The 18079-nt window shown below is 41.8% G+C and overlaps 1 protein-coding gene across 11 annotated transcripts in view; it reads left to right on the top strand.

Annotated features, from left to right (window-relative positions):
* Positions 1-18079, top strand: part of PARD3 (par-3 family cell polarity regulator) — a 471104-nt gene that overhangs the window by 325753 nt on the left and 127272 nt on the right. For all 11 annotated transcript variants that reach the window (XM_075419691.1, XM_075419690.1, XM_075419689.1 and 8 more), the window contains one exon: positions 1134-1350. In XM_075419691.1, the coding sequence (XP_075275806.1) occupies positions 1134-1350 (217 nt within the window). The remainder of the gene's footprint in view (positions 1-1133; positions 1351-18079) is intronic.

Raw genomic sequence — 18079 nt, 5'->3', positions numbered from 1 at the left:
AAAATTTCCTTTCCAGAAACTGTGTATATGTGAAGCAAAGCTGTGTTTTTCAACTTCTACTGCCAAAAGTTGTTTGGAACCTTTGTATTTGTTAGAGCTACAGGAGACAGCGCAAAGTCTGCATCTATGATCCTAATTGCTGCTTCGTGCTGTCTGTTGGAAAATTGGGATTTGGTGTAGCCCTACTTAGAATGTGATGATATGAAATGTTGGAGCTCGTGGAAGGTCACACCTCCAGCAGCCATGCACTAATTTTTGGACTTAAGTTAATTCAAAATGGTTGTAGGATTCTGACCCACTAGCTTGAAGTGTTTTGTTTCTTTCTCACTAAGCTACTGGGGGAATTTTCAGGTTTAGAATGGATTGTTTCTTTTGGTCATTTTTCTTTCAAACTTTCCAAAATATATGAGCTTTGCTAAATCTAACTTGGGGTATACTTTAGGATACTCTAAGTCTTGGTCTTGGATTAGAGGCAGAGAAGAAATATGTTATCTGCCATCAAAGGATTTTAGTTGTTCCACTGGATGGAATCTCACCATCCAAACCTCCCAGGCTGCCCCATCTCAACCAAGAATAAAAATCATGGTGCATGATGTGTTTTAAACTGCTCCAGCGCATGAAGTACTGTGGCACAACCATTATGTTACTTGCAGCAGAAGAAAAAGTCTATTAAGGCTTTATTGAGGGTTAAAAGTCCTTAATGAGTTTCATATTTTCATGAGAGTATTACTACGAATTTACTGACGAGGCATGCTGCACTGCTCTTGTTTCTTCTTGCAGGTGTTTCTACAGCTCTCCTCAGCTGATTTAGATGCTGAAACAAAATGGGCCGATTAGCATCACTTTGCTAATCCTCTTTATTAATCCATGCATTATTAGAGTATCAGCAAAGCATGAATTGTGCTTTACAGAGTGTTCTGCAAAGGTGAATTCCTTGTTTGTAAGAGTTTAGTAGTACAAATGAACATTCTGTGAAACCTCCACCTGAGCAGATACTGATTTTGGAAAAAAAAAAAATAATAGTATTTTGTGGTTGTGCGTATATCCTGCTTCAAAATACATTACACGATATACCAAAAAGCCTGCCCTTGTTTGTTCTTATCTCACTGATGTTTCTTAATTTCTGCTTTCAGTGGAGGAAGACACAGAGGAGAGCTCAAGATCTGGTAGAGAGTCTGTATCCACAGCAAGTGACCAGCCATCCCACTCGTTGGAGAGACAGATGAATGGAAGCCAAGATAAAGGCGATAGAAAAAAGGCTGGAAAGGAAAAGAAGAAAGATCGAGATAAAGAGAAGGATAAAATTAAGGCAAAGAAAGGAATGCTGAAAGGCTTAGGAGACATGTTCAGGTAGGTGCTTTGCAATCCAGTGTAAGAATGAATTATAAAATGAAGTTTCATCTGTTAGTTATTTATGTTGTGACTGATGAAGCCATATGTATGTCGGCTGATCTCTCAGCTTTTGAGCCTATGAGTGGTGTCATGGAAGGGAAGCAGCGCAGAATGGAGGAGAAGGTGATGGCTGGCAAGCTAAAGGGGCTGCAAAGCAAAAAATGGTTTGAAGCAACAAATTACTTGGTCTTGGAAAGAGTCTTTGGTGATGTCTAAATAGCGCATGTATCCTTTGACAGGTCAGACAATTTTGGGTTTTGTTTTTTTCTCAAGCTGCACTGTTCCTAATACTGTACTCAAAGCTTATGTGTTACTAAATGAGTGTTTTTCTTTGCTTTGCTATGAAGACTGCTTGGTATCATGGAGGTGTGATGTGAAAGAGATGAATCGCTTTGAGATTGAAAAACAGCATGCTCCTTTCAAGGAAAACAGGATCTAAATAAGGTTGTGTGCTCTGAGAACCCACAGTCTGGAGAAAGGGTCAGTGAAAGACCTGAATTTTTCCAAGCATGGAGTTTTTGTGAAAGGAGTCATCTCTCCAGCAGACATAAGTGATCTGAAAGGAGCAGACTGCTCAGTGACACCCTGCTGTTCTGAGTAAATGGTGAAACATGACAAACACCTTTGATCACTTGTGAGAAGGGGTGAGAGAGCAAGAAAATCAGTCTTTCTTTTAGCTAGCTAAATAAAAGTATTTCCAAGCAAAAACAATATTAAGACAGTGTTTGTTTTCTTTTGTATATGCAGTGATTCATTATTTAATTTTGAAGTGAGACACCAGTATTATTTCAAAGATTTACTAACAGTGAATCTGTTCTGAAAACATAAGTGGAGCTTCAGTTAACTTTCATACTGTTCCCTTATTTATCCTGTAAAACACTAATTGAACCTAGGTTGTAACTGTGTAGGTTCTTGAGAGTTGTTCTGTGTCTGTGAATCATATAACAGAATTAGTTAATAGAAACAATAGTTAGTTAGAAAATGTGTTTAGAAAACACAGAACAATATTGGGTTGTTAGATAGCATATACCACAGAATACTAAAAAAATCATGGGAGATAGTCCCACACTTCAGACAGGAGGAGAACTCTTCACCCTGGTCCCCTGCGAGTCCCACGAGGAAGCCTCTCTGGGTGTCTGCCTGCCTAAGTTTAAGCCCAGAGCTGAGAGTTGCACCTGGCATTGGGCAAGGGGGGATGGCTGGAGATACGAAATGTTGACTGGTTTTCTTCTGCAGTCTTTCCCATTTTTCTACAGCAGAAATGATAGGCAAAATCAAGGCAAATTATACATGATAAATTCTGTGGACTGTAAGAAGCTAGTTGGATACCATGAGTACTGTCTTGTGCATTCAGTCAGAAAGTGTTTACAGCATGTAGAAAGCATGGGCAGCTCCTCGTTCCTCAGTTTCCTCCTGTGTAACATTCACAGTACCCAGAGGACCTGTGAGATGGCTACTTCTTCTTGCAAACTTTGGCACGCAGGCAAAGGGCTGACTTGCAGAGGGTCCCATCCAAAGAGAGGAGCCTTCATGTTCTAGAGAGCCGCTGGCTCGGTGCTGGGCTCGTTGGCTCCTCTCTGCCCTCCAACCTCAGAGTCTGGTGTCTGGTGTTCCCGTGTGGCTTTGAAAGCTCTAGATGGAAATGAGTGTGAAAGTGGAAATTAATACCATTTTTAATCAGACACTCCCAGCTCAATAGGAAGTAACCTTGTCTGTATGCTCAATATAACACTTCTGAAATCTTTAATCTGGAAACAACAGTAATTTGACTGATAGGAAGATCTGATAATCGCTTTGTTGTTTGCTTTTCATAACAGTCAACATTTCCTTGAGTTATTTTTTTCCCTCACTACCATTTCTGAGTGAACTTTACTTTTCAGTTCTCCTCTTAATTAACGTGGGAGCAGTGCTATCCGGATGCAGTTGACTCCTCCTGGATCTGTAAATTAGCTTGCACCTTGTCAGCCCACCCAGGAGAGGTGCTCCTGGCAAGCAGGAAAATGCTGATTGAGGGAATTAAGCATTATGCCTCATATCCACTCAGTGATTGATTTGCTTTGTTGACAGGCTTCTTAATAAAGTTTGAGAGATGGGCTTTATTATATCTGCAAGATAAGTTTCTGCTTCTGCCTATAATGTGCTTTGTTTTTCTGTACATCTGACATATATCACAGATATCAAGTAATCACTGAAAGAAGTTGCACGATAGAAGATAATGATGACAGTAGCATTTGAAATTCAAGCCATGATCAAAGCATAATTGGATGTTTTGGTTCTATGCAACACTGTGATTTCTTTGTAGTTCTTTTTCTTTTCTCCCTTTTTGCTTTTTTCTTCCTTTTCAGTGCTCTTCCCTTAAAATAATCTTTCTTCATTAGGTGATATGGGTAAGAACACTTGCAGGATGAAATTACTGTTAACTGATACTTTATTCCAATATCTGTGTTTAGCCAAGGGGCTTTTTATTGCCTGTATGCAAACTGGAAGCTCATAAAGTTGGAGTATAGGTGATGTATAAAAGTAAATCTCCTTCCCTTCAGTTAAAATCTTACGATTTGCTACTGGGATCTTCATTTAAACTGCACTGTGAGATGGAAACTCCAGCTAGAGAACTCTAGGTTACATTTATCCTTCATCATTTAGCCATCATTTCCAAGAAATCCCTGGATGATTCAGATAGCAGGTTAAAATCATAAGTACATCATTTAAACAATTCCGTTGTTTTACTGCTTTTCTCAAACATAGTAAAGAGGATTGATGTAACCATGAAGGAGAACTGTAAAAGGCAGGGTACAGCTTGCGGGGCTCTGAGACACACAACTCCCGTTATTTCCAAAGCAACTTTGCTGACATTGGACTATGGACAGTCTAAAAGTTCACCCTTCTCATTGTGAAATAAATCTGTCTGAGCACGTGTGTATTTCTTTTTTCAAATTGACATTTCAGGGCAGAACAGAATAATTTATTTTTGTCATTTGGCTAAGAAGTCTCTTTCTCTTCACAGATGAGTATAGGGCAAAAGTTAACCTAGAAAAGTGTTGAACAAAAATGTTGGTCGGTTGGAGGAGATGCAGGTGCTGCAGAGCTTTGCTTACACCTGAATGTATTTTTTTTACCTGAATAGCTGAAGAATTCCTGTCTTTCTTATCCCTTCAGTAGGATCATGGGCCATGTCCTGTGGCTGTAATAGCACACCAAAACAAGGCTGTGCAGTTCCTTCTTCTCCATTGCTGGCATTTAGGGGGTACCTGGATAGCTGCTGCCAGCTAAGCAAATAGTTTTTGGGAAGCTGACAGAAAGTTCTGCTAGTTTTTGTGGTTCACTATTAAGAAGGCTTGAGTGGATATATGTTTTGACATCAGAAGTTTATAAAAATCTGTATGGTTCTCCAAGTGCAATCTAAAATAGGTTTACTCATTTCTGAGTCTGATTTTGTTTGTTTTCAAGCACAGTTTTTGCTTCTTTATAAAAATCAACCTGACAAAACCAGTTGACAAATAAGTCGTCGTAGTGCTGCCTTAAGAAGGAGGCTTCACAGTTTCAAACAGTGTATCTGTAATTAGTGTCTGTAGGGATACATTAATTTGAATGGCTTCTGTGGCGTGCAATTCTTTGACATTCCTCTCCTGAGAGAGAAAATTGTATATGCCACCTTCTTTCCCCCTCCTTCTGCCCCTGTCATGCACAGGGCATTTTCATTTATGAAGGTGAGTGCCCTCAGGATGTAAGATAGGGAGATCTCAGATTTGCAGTTTTGGGTGATGATGAAGTGACACCCTGCTGTGGTGCAGCTGATCACTTAAAATCCCTGTGCTTCATGCTTGTTCCTGGTGTGCAAGCTTGGATATAGTTTCTAAATGGGTGGCTGGACTGGTGAACTAATAGGTGATAGGCAATTGAAGTGGTAGCTCCACATCTTTGGCCAGCTTCCTCAAGCCATATATAATTTTCCTCTGTGGTCGTCCCTGAACTGTGGTTCTGTAAGACAGTGAACTCACTGCAATTATGCGATTTTTTGGGGGAATTTATCTCGTTTGCAAGGAAGTAGACAGCTACAATCTTCCTGGGGAGCTTGTATAGGAGAGATCTCACCGGAGAGTTTTATGATAGAAAAAATACGTCCAGCAAGTGATCAGTCTCAGGAAATAATGTATGTGAGGAAACAACATCTTTGGAAGAAACTAAACTACCACGATGTTGAGAATAAGGAGGGGAAAAAAGCAGCTTTGGGTTTCCAGAGGAAGGAAGTAGGGAGGCCAAGCTATCTAGTCATGTCTCGTTGGGAATACTGGAGGGACAGTCACTGCCTGATAATAAAATCCTGCTGAAACAAGTAGGCGTTGATATTATCAGATAAAAATGGATTTACAAATACAAGTCACAGAATCACAGAATGGTAGTAGGGGTTGGAAGGGGCCTCTGAGGATCATCTAGTCCAACCCCTCTGCCAAAGCAGGGTCACCTAGAGCAGATTGCACAGGACCTCGTCCAGGCAGGTTTTGAATATCTCCAGAGAAGGAGACTCCACAACCTCCCTGGGCAGCCTGTTCCAGGGCTCTGTCACCCTCAGAGTAACGAAGTTCTTCCTCCTGTTCTGATGGAACTCCTTGTGCTTCAGTTTGTGCCCATTGCCCCTTGTCCTGTCACTGGACACCACTGAAAAGAGTCTGGCCCCATCCTCCTGACACCCACCCTTGAGATATTTATAGGCGTTTAGAAGATGATGCCCTCGCAGCTTTCTCTTCTTCAGGCTGAACAAGCCCAGCTCCCTCAGCCTTTCCTCATAGGAGAGATGCTCCAGTCCCCTCACCATCCTCGTAGCCCTCCGCTGGACTCTCTCCAGTAGCTCTTCATCTTTCTTGAAGTGGGGAGCCCAGAACTGGACACAGTACTCCAGATGGGGCCTCACTAGGGCAGTGTAGAGGGGAAGGAGAACCTTCCTTGACCTACTGGCCACATTTTTCTTAATGCACCCCAGGATCCCATTGGCCTTCTTGGCAGCCAGGGCACACTGCTGGCTCATGGTCAACTTGTCGTCCACCAGAACACTCAGGTCCCTCTCTGCAGAGCTGCTCTCCAGCAGGTCTGCCCCAAGCCTGTACTGATGCATGGGGTTGTTCCTCCCCAGGTGCAGGACCCTGCACTTGCCCTTGTTGAACCTCATCAGGTTCCTCTCTGCCCAACTCTCCAGCCTGTCGAGGTCTCTCTGAGTGGCAGCACAGCCTTCTGGTGTATCCACCACTCCTCCCCGTTTGGTGTCATCAGCAAACTTGCTGAGGCTACATTCTAACTCTTCATCCAGGTCGTTGATGAAGAAGTTAAACAAGACTGCGCCCAGTACTGACCCCTGGGGAAGCCCACTAGGTACAGGCCTCCAATGAGACTCTGCGCTGCTGCTGACAACCCTCTGAGCTCTGCCATTCAACCAGTGAATGGCATGTTTGAGTTTACGTGGGGAACTGCCTGCTGAGGAGAACAAAAGAAGGAGGATATACACATTGTTTCTTAACCTTCAGCTAAGCAAGAAAATATCTGCATTGGTTTTGGAGGCTGCTTATGAAGTGGATATAATGCAATTTGAAGCAACTGTGGATAAGTATGTTATATGAAAGAAGTAAATTTTCTACAGTGGGAATTAATACCTCAGTCTCACATAAACATAACTTTTCAATGGGCAGCATAAGCAGTGTGTGTTGAAGTTCATGGAAGAAGACAGTATGGTGAAAATTATTCATGTGCATAGCTGTTTTTAGTTCTGGAGACTGGATATTTCGAGATCTGGCCTGTAATTGATGGAAATGTAAGGCCGTAACGTATGGTAACTGATCTTTAATTCCTCTCTTTACTATTGTGGCATACAGGTGGGTAAATCAGTGCACTAGATAGCCAATGCAAATGCAATATTCCCAGATTACCATTAAAATCTAATCCTAATTAGATTTAATTACGTTTAAAATGATTACTGGGAGCTTTGCAGTGTTGTATCTTCCATTTCTGTGAGAGGAAATAGATAATGTAGTTTTTAACCTTGTTTAGCTGAAATCAGATATACTGTTGTCTTTTTTTTTCTTTTCCCCACACAGCTGCTTCCACGGTGCACTGGACATGTGCAGATTCATAAACATATTATTTGTAGCTTTGAATTAAACATTTCAACCACATTAGCCATCTGAGACCTCTGACTGGGCATTTGGGAGAATAACCTACATGGATTTGTGTTGCTTGTTACATGACTTCCTGGTATTGCCTACTCTGGTTTTCATTTAACTTTTCGTAATATCTGCAAGGAGATGAAAAGCTATTCACAAGGGTTATACCATTGATTTAGTAATTACCTTATTTCTCTTTCATTTAATAACAACCTTCAGAGTTCTAAGCAGGCACATGACAAAGAAGTATCTCAGTTGTGTAAAATACTGTTGAGTTATACCCTAATCAACAGGACTGGCAAGTACCTCGAACTCAGTAAAATAAAATCTGTGGTCTGATTTCATCATTCAGTAGCTTAAGAAGCGTTTTCCTTGGAAGCGTGACTAACAGGACATTGTATTGGTGAATGACACTGATGTACAGACTTGATAGAGAACACGGGAATGAGCTCCAAAAGTCAGAATTTCTTTTTTTTCTTCAGTGCTCTGCTCATGGCACAAAACACCATAAATCCTGAGCCTTAGAACATAGAGGAGGAGGTTGTTGCTTAACCACCTGTCAGTTGTATCATTTCAAACCTGGAAGCTCGTTGCTCACACACTGAATTGTGCCTGGGTTTACTAATGCTCACCTGAGAACATCACCGACAGCTTGCGGTGCTTGTGCTGAGACTTTCATCAGGAACACTGAGCTGGGTCGTTGCTCAGGTAAATGGAATTTGGGGCCATTTGCCTGCTACTTTTTGCCTGCTACTGCTATGAGCCAGCTGGCATGACTATCATTAAGTCCACATCTGCTTCCCTTCTTCTGCTACGAGCTGGAAAATGTGCGACCCACCACAATCCCAGATGCAGGGTCTAAGCACGATGCCTTTTCAAGCTTCAGAGGAGGAGCATAGTCCTCATCCTGGCTGCAAGTTGGATACTGTTAATGGCACCTTCTTTTCTGTGCTGCTCTGGGCTACTTTGTCCTGATCTGTTTTCAAAGTTTGAGCTGGCCACTGGGATGCACAGAATCAGAAAAGCCTTTCAATTTAAATCAGCCGTGCAGCAAATTGTCATCTTTGATGTAGACAATTACCCAGGACTCTTATAAATGTCTTTCAAAGCGTTTTCATATTCTTCACTTCCTTCTTTCAAATTAAAAGTAAATAAGAGACTGAAAGAGATAAGCTTGATTGAGAATAGCTTTTCTTTTCTGGAAAGGCAAGCCATGCTCCTTCCTTCCTCGCCGTACTTTTTCGTCTTCCTGTTTTCCACTGCTGGGTGGAACCAGTTGCTTCGAGGAGAAGTGTGTTTCATTGCCTGCAGCCTCAAGCGCACCGCGTTTTGACTAAGATGTCATTGAGACAGTGGGCACTGGAATGACAAGTTTGTGTTTCTAAACCAAACAACTTCACATAATCTGTCAGGGATCTAAGGAATGCAGCTTCATTAAGTGGTTAGTAAACTCCGTGACTTTAAACGGAACACAGAAAGCAGCAGTATGCCACTGTGCAAGGGAGATTTGGAGTGAGAGATTAACGTAATCGTATGTGGCTTTCTAGTTTGTCATTCTGACAGAAAGCAGGGCTTTGCTCTATGTGTTCTTAGCACTGGATTTTCCCAGAGTAACTCTTGAACTTGTAAATCTGATGGGGGTATATTGTATAGTGGGAGGTTTTTTTAATTTGAATACAATCAGAGCTTTTGTTTCTAACATCCAGAAATCAGTGTCAAGATGACCTGTTACTAGAGATGAGTTCATAGTGGCTGCTAACATATTCTCCCAGTATTCTTCCTTTGCTTGTCAGCGAGTTTAAATAGAGAACCTTTGACACCTACAGCACGGTCTCTGCCTGCAGAGCAAGCGCGGGAGGCAGGCGGCGTGACAGCTGAGCCCGCCGCCATCCTGCCCGCCGTTCCGCGGCGCTTCTCCTCCAGGCCCGCCGGATGAATATAGAACACAAGTGTCAAGGATGACACCTGCTTTGTAATCTCAGCAAAGCAAGCCTTTGCAGAGAATTTGTTGACAGTTCAGAGATTCAAAGTCAATTTCGGTTTTAGCTTGCATAGAAGTAGGATTTTTTCCTCCACCTGATGTGGTAATTGAAGACTAACTAGGCAGTGTGCTAGTCCCTAACAAAGTACAGTAAATAAATACTGTCTGGAGATGTCAAGGATCTGTTAGATAAAAAGCTCTATTAATGACATTTGTTTCATTTTCTGTTGGAAATGTTCTTTGGAGATTTAATTTGCTACTGATAGCTCCCGTAGATTGGTATATATTACGGAAGCTGTAGATTATGTTTTTAAAGCACAGTCTTTGAAAATCCTGTTTAAAAACAGGAATAGGAATGTTGTCTTAGATGAAAATTGATGCAAGTTAATATATTTTTACAGATAAAGATGACATTGGCTATCAAGTCATAGTTACTTGAGGTGCTTAAGTTGGCAGCTGCAGGACAGCTGATCCTTTTCTAGAAGGCAAAGCTCCAACTTAATACCGTGTTTCACTTCTCGAGAAGGGAGTGACAACCTGTGTTCACAGTGCATTGGCATGCTGATGCCTCCTGTTACGATTTCCTTGTGTCCTACTGTTGTACAGATAAATAGTCATTAAAGAGAGAGCTGTAAAACACTTCAGTGAAAATGGCAAAATGGGTATAAGCCAATATGGTTTCTGGAATAGAATATACCGGAGTAGAGATGGTCTGTGAGCCCTGAGTTTGTAGGAAGAAAATAGTGGGTGTAAGGCTTATTTAGGCTTTTAAGTTGTTGTTTCAGAGAAAAATAAGAGGAACAGAAGTTTTGTAGAAAGAAAAAGAGAGAAGGAAATATTAGAAGCACAGTGCCCACAGGATATGCAAGTAGTATTTCCTCTACTATGAATCCATTGATGACTTCTGGAGGGACAAAAAGATAGAATTAGGAGGAACTGAAGAGATGTTGAAAACAGTACACTCCTGGAGTGATTCAGACAGGAAGGGATCTCTGCTTGGTTCGACTCCTGCTCACACCAGTCCAGCTTCAGCATTTCATCAGCTTGCTGAGTGTCACGCCAGGCTGAGTTTCAAATATCTTCAAGGATGGAGACTTGGCAGCCTCTCTCGGCAGCCTGTTCCAGTGCTTAACTACTCTCCTGGTGAAAAGTGTTTGTCCTTGATAAGAGGAGATAGGAACAAGATACACTGAATAATTGCTGGTACAAAAAAATCTAAATCAATCCCCGTGCACTTATCCCTCGCATGAAGCAAAAACATGTGGACGTACAATAAGATTGTCATTCAAAAATTTTAAATTCTGAAGGATTTTTGTGAAACATGATTACCCTCAGGGACTTACTGCCCACACGGTTCCTTGAACACCAAGAATATAGGAAATAACGCAGCTAAGCATGCATTTGTGACGTGAGCTACCCATTGCATGGTAAGTGTTAAGGAGGAAATTGTCTGTAACAGGTTATTTTTACTGTGCTTCCAAGCATCTTACTCTAAATTGTCTTGGACTGGCAACTGTTAGGACACCAAGCTTGATTGGCTGACATGATACTTAATAGAGTCTGATATGATCAACTGGGCTAGAAAAGGTGATAATTTTCTTTGGAACTGAGGAAGAAATAGTCTACAGAAGTCTTCTTTTCTACTATTTAGTGCTACACCAGAAAATGTCACCTGTTTTTTTAACTAAAAACATAAAATTTGTGTTAATGCTGATACTTTTCATCTCAAAGTACAGATAGCAAGTAAAACCTCAGACATTTGTAGTTCCACCAGTCACAAAAGAAGGAAGTTTATATTACTTTTGGGGGGAGGGAAGTATTATTTTTGATTCCTTCCATGTTTGGTAGATTCTCTAGAGTTTAATGTAAGAATATCAGAATACAGTCACACAGCGTTGAATGATGCCCAGTAAGTCCCTGTAACCCCAGTACTTTGTCTCTGACAGCGATCAGTAGGAGCTGCCGAGGCTGGGGTACCAGAACAGGGTAACCGTAGAGCAGTTCTTCCCAGGTTTGTCTTCTAGCTTTCAGTGATCTGCGGCTCAAGGTTTTCTTGAGACGATGCCATTGTGCTCAAGTACAAAATACGGTGTGTGTATATTCTGTTCTGGGCAATTTGTCCTGTTACTGATGGTTTGGAGTATATTTACCTAATTCCAAAATACTAACACAATTTGTAGTATGTCATATACAAAAATGTCTTTTAGAGATTGTGTAGAATGACTGTTGTATCAAGGAGCTTCTTTTACATTACAAGTGCGAAGACCTGATTGCGATGCACTGCAGTGGATCTGACTCATTATATCGGTATTTTATGGCACTCAGGTAAGCAAGTTTGCAAAGCAGCAGTAAGCCTTTTTGATGTGCAATAACATTTCAGTAGTTAATGTAGTGTTCCACTGCATATTAGCTTTTACTGCTTCTGTGCAAACTTACGATAAGCAGGAGTGCAAGAAAACGCTGTAGATGTTTGTAAAATAGACCCTGCTGGAATGCATTCACTTCATGAAGTGGTTTTACAGTGTAAGTGTGGGCTAGCTGATGATGTGATTAACAGTAAATTCTGAGATGTTTACTTCTGCAGAAGATAAATTTATAGCTTCTACAAATGTTAAGACCTCCTTCAAGACTTTTTTGATATCAGTCATGCAGCTTCTAGTCCTGAAAGGAAAAAGAACATAGTGTGGTTTCATGGAACTACTTGGTGGTCTTAACTATTTTCAACTAACATAAAAGCACACTACTGATATGGCTGTTTTAAAGGGTTTGTATTATCCATTGAAAGTATGTTGGTAATGCTGTGTTGGTAGTGAAATTCTCTGCTGGAAATAACTAGTTCAGTAGATACATTACCTTCGTAGACCTGGCTTTGTCAATGGAATCTGCAGAGTTAGCCGCTATGTTGTTTGTGCTTGCAATACAGAAATCTCCTGGAGTTTGGCAAGTTGCTTAAGCTTTCAAGAGGAACTGTTTTCTCATTTTAAAAATGGAATAGTGCCTCGTCCATGCTAGTGTCACCAAGGGCTTTGATGGGCTGTGGTGTTAGCTGTGTTGTAGAAATAAAAAATATTTGTATGCTAAAAACATACGCCATCCACAGCTTCCGAATGCTGCTGTTGAGTTTAGTTTGAAGGTGGATGGAAGGTGGATGAATGACTGAAAATGTATGTAGATTTCCTTTTTTCTGCTATGCTGTTACAGGTAGTACTTAGTAAGAAAATGTCTAATCAGAGAAACAAAGTTTATGGATTAGCTCTAAAAGTTCTGAAAAGGAGGATTTAATAATGAAAATGCATCTAGAATCTTAGCTATATCAGCATTTTTGAGTACCACAATAATGAAAGTAGTATATTTTTAATACCAATTGCAAGTGCTTCTAGCATATTCAACACCAGGTGTGCCAGGAGTATTTACAGAATCACAGAATCACAGAATAGTAGGGGTTGGAAGGGACCTCTGTGGGTCATCTAGTCCAACCCCCCTGCCGAAGCAGGGTCACCTACAGCAGGCTGCACAGGATCTTGTCCAGGCGGGTCTTGAATATCTCCAGAGAAGGAGACTCCACAACCTCCCTGGGCAGCCTGTTCCAGTGCTCCGTCACCCTCAGAGGGAAGAAGTTCCTCCTCATGTTCAGACGGAACTTCCTGTGCCTCAGTTTGTGCCCATTGCCCCTTGTCCTGTCACTGGGCACCACTGAAAAGAACTTGGCCCCATCCTCCTGACACCCACCCTTCAGATATTTGTAGGCATTTATAAGGTCCCCTCGCAGCCTTCTCTTCTTCAGGCTGAACAAGCCCAGTTCCCTCAACCTCTCCTCGTAGTGGAGATGCTCCAGTCCCCTCACCATCCTTGTAGCCCTCCGCTGGACTCTCTCCAGTAGCTCTTCATCCTTCTTGAACTGGGAAGCCCAGAACTGGACACAGTACTCCAGATGAGGCCTCACCAGGGCAGTGTAGAGGGGAAGGAGAACCTCCCTCGTCCTGCTGGCCACACTCTTCTTGATGCACCCCAGGATCCCATTGGCTTTCTTGGCAGCCAGGGCACACTGCTGGCTCATGGTTAACCTGTCGTCCACCAGGACACCCAGGTCCCTCTCCGCAGAGCTGCTCTCCAGCAGGTCCACCCCAAGCCTGTACTGATGCATGGGGTTGTTCCTCCCCAGGTGCAGGACCCTGCACTTGCCCTTGTTGAACCTCATCAGGTTCCTCTCTGCCCAGCTTTCCAGCCTATCCAGGTCACGCTGAATGGCAGCACAGCCTTCTGGTGTATCTACCACACCTCCCAGCTTGGCGTCATCAGCAAACTTGCTGAGGGTACATTCTAACTCTTCATCCAGGTCGTTGATGAAGAAGTTGAACAAGACTGGGCCCAGTACTGACCCCTGAGGGACACCACTTGTCACCAGCCTCCAACTAGACTCAGCGCCGCTGATGAGAACCCTCTGAGTTCTGCCATTCAGCCAGTTCTCTATCCACTTCACCGACATTGCATTTAAAATGCAAGCTGAATTGCTGTTACACATTTCAACAGCAACATACCACAAATAAATCTTCAAATATTTCACAATGTTATTATAGATGCTATCTTTGTCTTTAACCCGTAGTGCTAAAATCCTGGAACTGACAGCACAACATGCTGCCACAAGCAGGAGTTTCAGATATAGTGTTACAGTTAAAGTGTTTTTTCTCTGATGTTTCTGAGCAGGTAATGATACCGACAGTATTATCATCTGTAACTGTTAGGAGTCCTGATATCATCTGTGGGACTCCAAATACTTTGCTAATTCTGTTTGCCGTTTATAGATGCAAAAGGAAGAAAACTGCTTGTGTAAGATAAATAAAATGTGAAGACTCAGTGCCCTTTTCATCAGTATTTTTTTTCAAGATTTATTTTAGGCTGTATAGTCAGAAGAAATATTAAGATGGCAGTAATAATTGCTATATACTGTGTGCAGCACTGAGCATGAGCAGAGCTGATCTCATTTGGAGACCATCATCTCAGGGGATGGATATCTTTGATGTGTAGATTGGGTTTATTTTAAACATCATCTGTCTGGGTTTCTAAACAGATATAGGCCCAGTCACTCACTTCTTATAGTGCCTGAGCATGTACAAATGAGAACTGAAATGTCAGTGTGTGTGGGGATGGTCCAAGTCTGAGATCTTCTCTGCTAGGAGCTTATTTGTATGGTGGCTGGAACACACAAAAAAACCCCACCCCACCCCGCATCTCTTGCCTGTAATTAATCCTGTGCAAATCCTGATTTGTACACGTTTTCAATCTGAAATAAATCTCCACTCCCAGCTTGGCCGTGAAATAATCAGTGGTGTAAATCGCAATTGATACAGTTATTTCAACTGCAGTGACAATGAAGACAGCTCAGGCTCTGAGTCCTGGCAGCTGCAGGATGCCGAGCGTCTCCAGGGCTCCAGGTAGCTCTGGGCAAGCCCCTGCACCAGCTGCTGTGGGGACCTGCTGCCAATCCGACTTCCCAGCGATGATCCACCTGAGCCCTGCTCCATCCGCTCCGGAGCTGGTTTGTTCCGGTGCCGCTGCTGCAGCGCGAAGTCTCGCACTTCATTTTCCACCCAGAAGATACTGCGTGTGTAAACTAATGTTTCATGCCGCAGGGCAGAATATCAGCTGATAGAATAGACAGAGGTATGTGAAGCCAGCAGTGGTACACAGTGCTAATGTGTACTAACCGAAGTCTTGGCTGAGGCTAAGTCCTGTGCCTTAGCCCTGCCTTTGTAGCAAACTTTCAAAATAACGTAGTTGTTACACCTACAGCGTTGTCTGTTGTCCTCTGCTGCAATCATCTGTGCCTTCCCTACCTCCTCTATTTGTAAATATGTGAATGAAGCTAAAGATGTAGAGGCATCACCTGTTGCTTAATTTACCCTACAGAGGTTATTTTCTAGGAGATATGTATCAACAAAGATTTTCAGTAATTGATAGAAAAAGTGCTGACTTACCAACATTTCTAGGTAATGAGATCTGTAGGGAAGTTTTAATCTTTGGAAGGTTCCGGATGAACTGCCAGTAGTTTGATTAACTTTTTGTGTGTCTAGGTTAACCTTTGCTGATTTTATACAGTGTAATTGCAAGGCTGCAAGACGTAAGTTGTTAGAATAAAGTTACTGCAATTTCCTGGTCTAGCTAGCCAGTGTATTACGTTTGCGTCTTCATTTCTCTGCCTGTTGCATATGCTTAGTGAGCATCTTTAGTGATTTTCTTGTTGTAGTTCATGTTTATGTAAGGCAGGCCGTGCTCATACGTGCAAGCGTAACAGCTGTAAAACAGTTATGAAGACTCTTCATATTACTGAGGGGTTTTTTAGCTTTTCTGCCAGGAAAGTGTTGAAGCAAATTTCCCTTGCAACTTTTCTTTTGCTTTTTATTATTTTTGGCCGTCTCTGGAGTGCCAGCAAAATGGGTGGGTTTTTATGTTTCATTAGCATTTCTTATAAGGTCTGCCTTTAGACCAGTACCCATTTTCTAAATTGTACCTCTGTAGGGCTGGAAAAAATCATGGTAACCAGATGCAGTATTTGTCTCTGGCCTGGCAAAGTGTTAGATTTAACAAAAGAAGCTAATAGAAATGTTCCAATTGACCCTTCTCATCATTTGGACTTCTTGGAGCTCAATCAATCTCTCATTATTATCAGAGTTATTCACACAGAGGCAGAAGTGCTAGTATTTCTCATAATCAGCGCTTGAGCCAGATGTAATTTGCAATTTTGAAGCATTGTATTTTGAAACAATAATACATTAAAATGAACAGAGCAGGAATTAGAAGTATAGTTGTGGAGAGAAAGCGTTGAAGAGTAGCCATGGTTTAAATGCTCTCTCTGAACGTTCTTAGTGGACACTGATAATTAGAGGCATACAATGTAGTATTATTAATACTTAAATTGGTCCACAATTTTTAAACTAATCTGTGGAGTGTGCCAGTCGCAGTGGCAGAAGTGTGCACATCTGGCTGCGTGGTCGCAGGGCAGCAGTGGGCAGCTGGGGAGCGCGGGGTGAGCTCCGGAGACCTGCTCACCGCGGTGCGAGCAGGAGGCGGCCAGCCGGGCTGGGCACCCCGTGTGCGGGGAAGGAGCTGTTTGACCCAGCTCGGAAACACTGCTCATGTTATAGAAGAACTACTACACTGTGCTTTAGGTAGTCAGGCACCTGCTAGTGGTCAGCTGCTGTTGAGGCTTAGAATTGGGAAATTTTTTTTATCCCTATGTGTGGTATTAAATATTGCAAAGTAGAGGGTTGTATGTCTGCTTTTATGTATGTAATCTGTAAAAGATGGGTTGACATACCGGAGCCCTTTGCTCAGACTTTTCCAGGAGCCTGGTCTTTACTTTGTAAGTGAGACTTTATTTTATCTGTGATTTGTATATACAGTTTTTTTCAGTTATTGTTTAACATCTTACTGCCCAGTACTGAATTATCTAACAGGGTACTGCAGTCTTGATGGGCAAATTCTGTCTGAGACGGGGAGCGGAGCATTTCTAAGTACATTAAATGACAGTAATGAAAGGATATGTTGCCCATTAAGATTATATTATCATTTAAAAGGCTGAATTAGCTTGGCTGTGTCACATGTAGGAGCTACTTTCTTCAATGACAAATAGCACACACTTAGTGTATCAAATTTAATCTTGGGGCGAGTAACTTGGTGGTCAATAACCGTTCTTTTTTTTGAATACATGCACAACTTCAAAAAGTTTTTGCCTCACAAGCAAACCTTAAAATGCTTAGACTGTTCTGAAATGTCCATTAAAATCTCATGTACTGCTTCTGTGGTTGCTCCTGTCATTGATAATTGCTAACACAGTTGTGTCTAAGGAGAAGCTTTCTTTTTTATTCCCGATTCCTTCAGGGATGCCACAATCCACAGTTTAACAGGTTTTGGCTGACCACCATGAAAATGGGTTATTTATGGTGACTTTTAGTACTTTGTGGTATTGCTTACTGAGATGATTAGGCCATACAACAGAAGAATGTCTTGTCTGTTTGCTGACTTGCTGCTGTCTTTCCAATATTATCATTGTAAAATTATCCCCACTTCCTTTGACCTTCTCAGCCTGTTTTTAAAATGCAGTATTTTGGATTACTTGTTAGGGTTTCTTTCTTATTTCTTATGATTTATTTATTTATTTATTAGAGCTGTCAATGGCTCCAGCTAGCTTTAGGCAATCATGAGTAGCAATGCAAGAAGATTATCTTCTGTTTAGAAATTTGCAAACAGATGGTCTCTCCATAAAAGAAATCTGTTTTTTAAAGTTCCACTATTTTATGCTGGAAGTAAATATTACAAATGCTTAACTTGTGAGAAGAGAGCGACTTGGTGTGAATAATATTCTGCTTGTTGTGTCATGCCTTTCAGGAAATGTTATCAAAACAGTTTATGAAAATAATTGAATGAAAACTCATGACATGTCTCTTGGTTTGGCATCATACCCGTTTTCTGTGAAGTTGGGATACTGACTCACGAAGACAGGCAGATTAAGCTTCCGTGGCTGGAAACGGTTACCGATGCCATATGTTGTTTCCAGTTC

Source organism: Opisthocomus hoazin, chromosome 4 (genome assembly GCF_030867145.1).
Source record: "Opisthocomus hoazin isolate bOpiHoa1 chromosome 4, bOpiHoa1.hap1, whole genome shotgun sequence".
Lineage (NCBI taxonomy): Eukaryota > Metazoa > Chordata > Aves > Opisthocomiformes > Opisthocomidae > Opisthocomus > Opisthocomus hoazin.
This window is presented reverse-complemented; position numbering and strand designations above follow the sequence as displayed.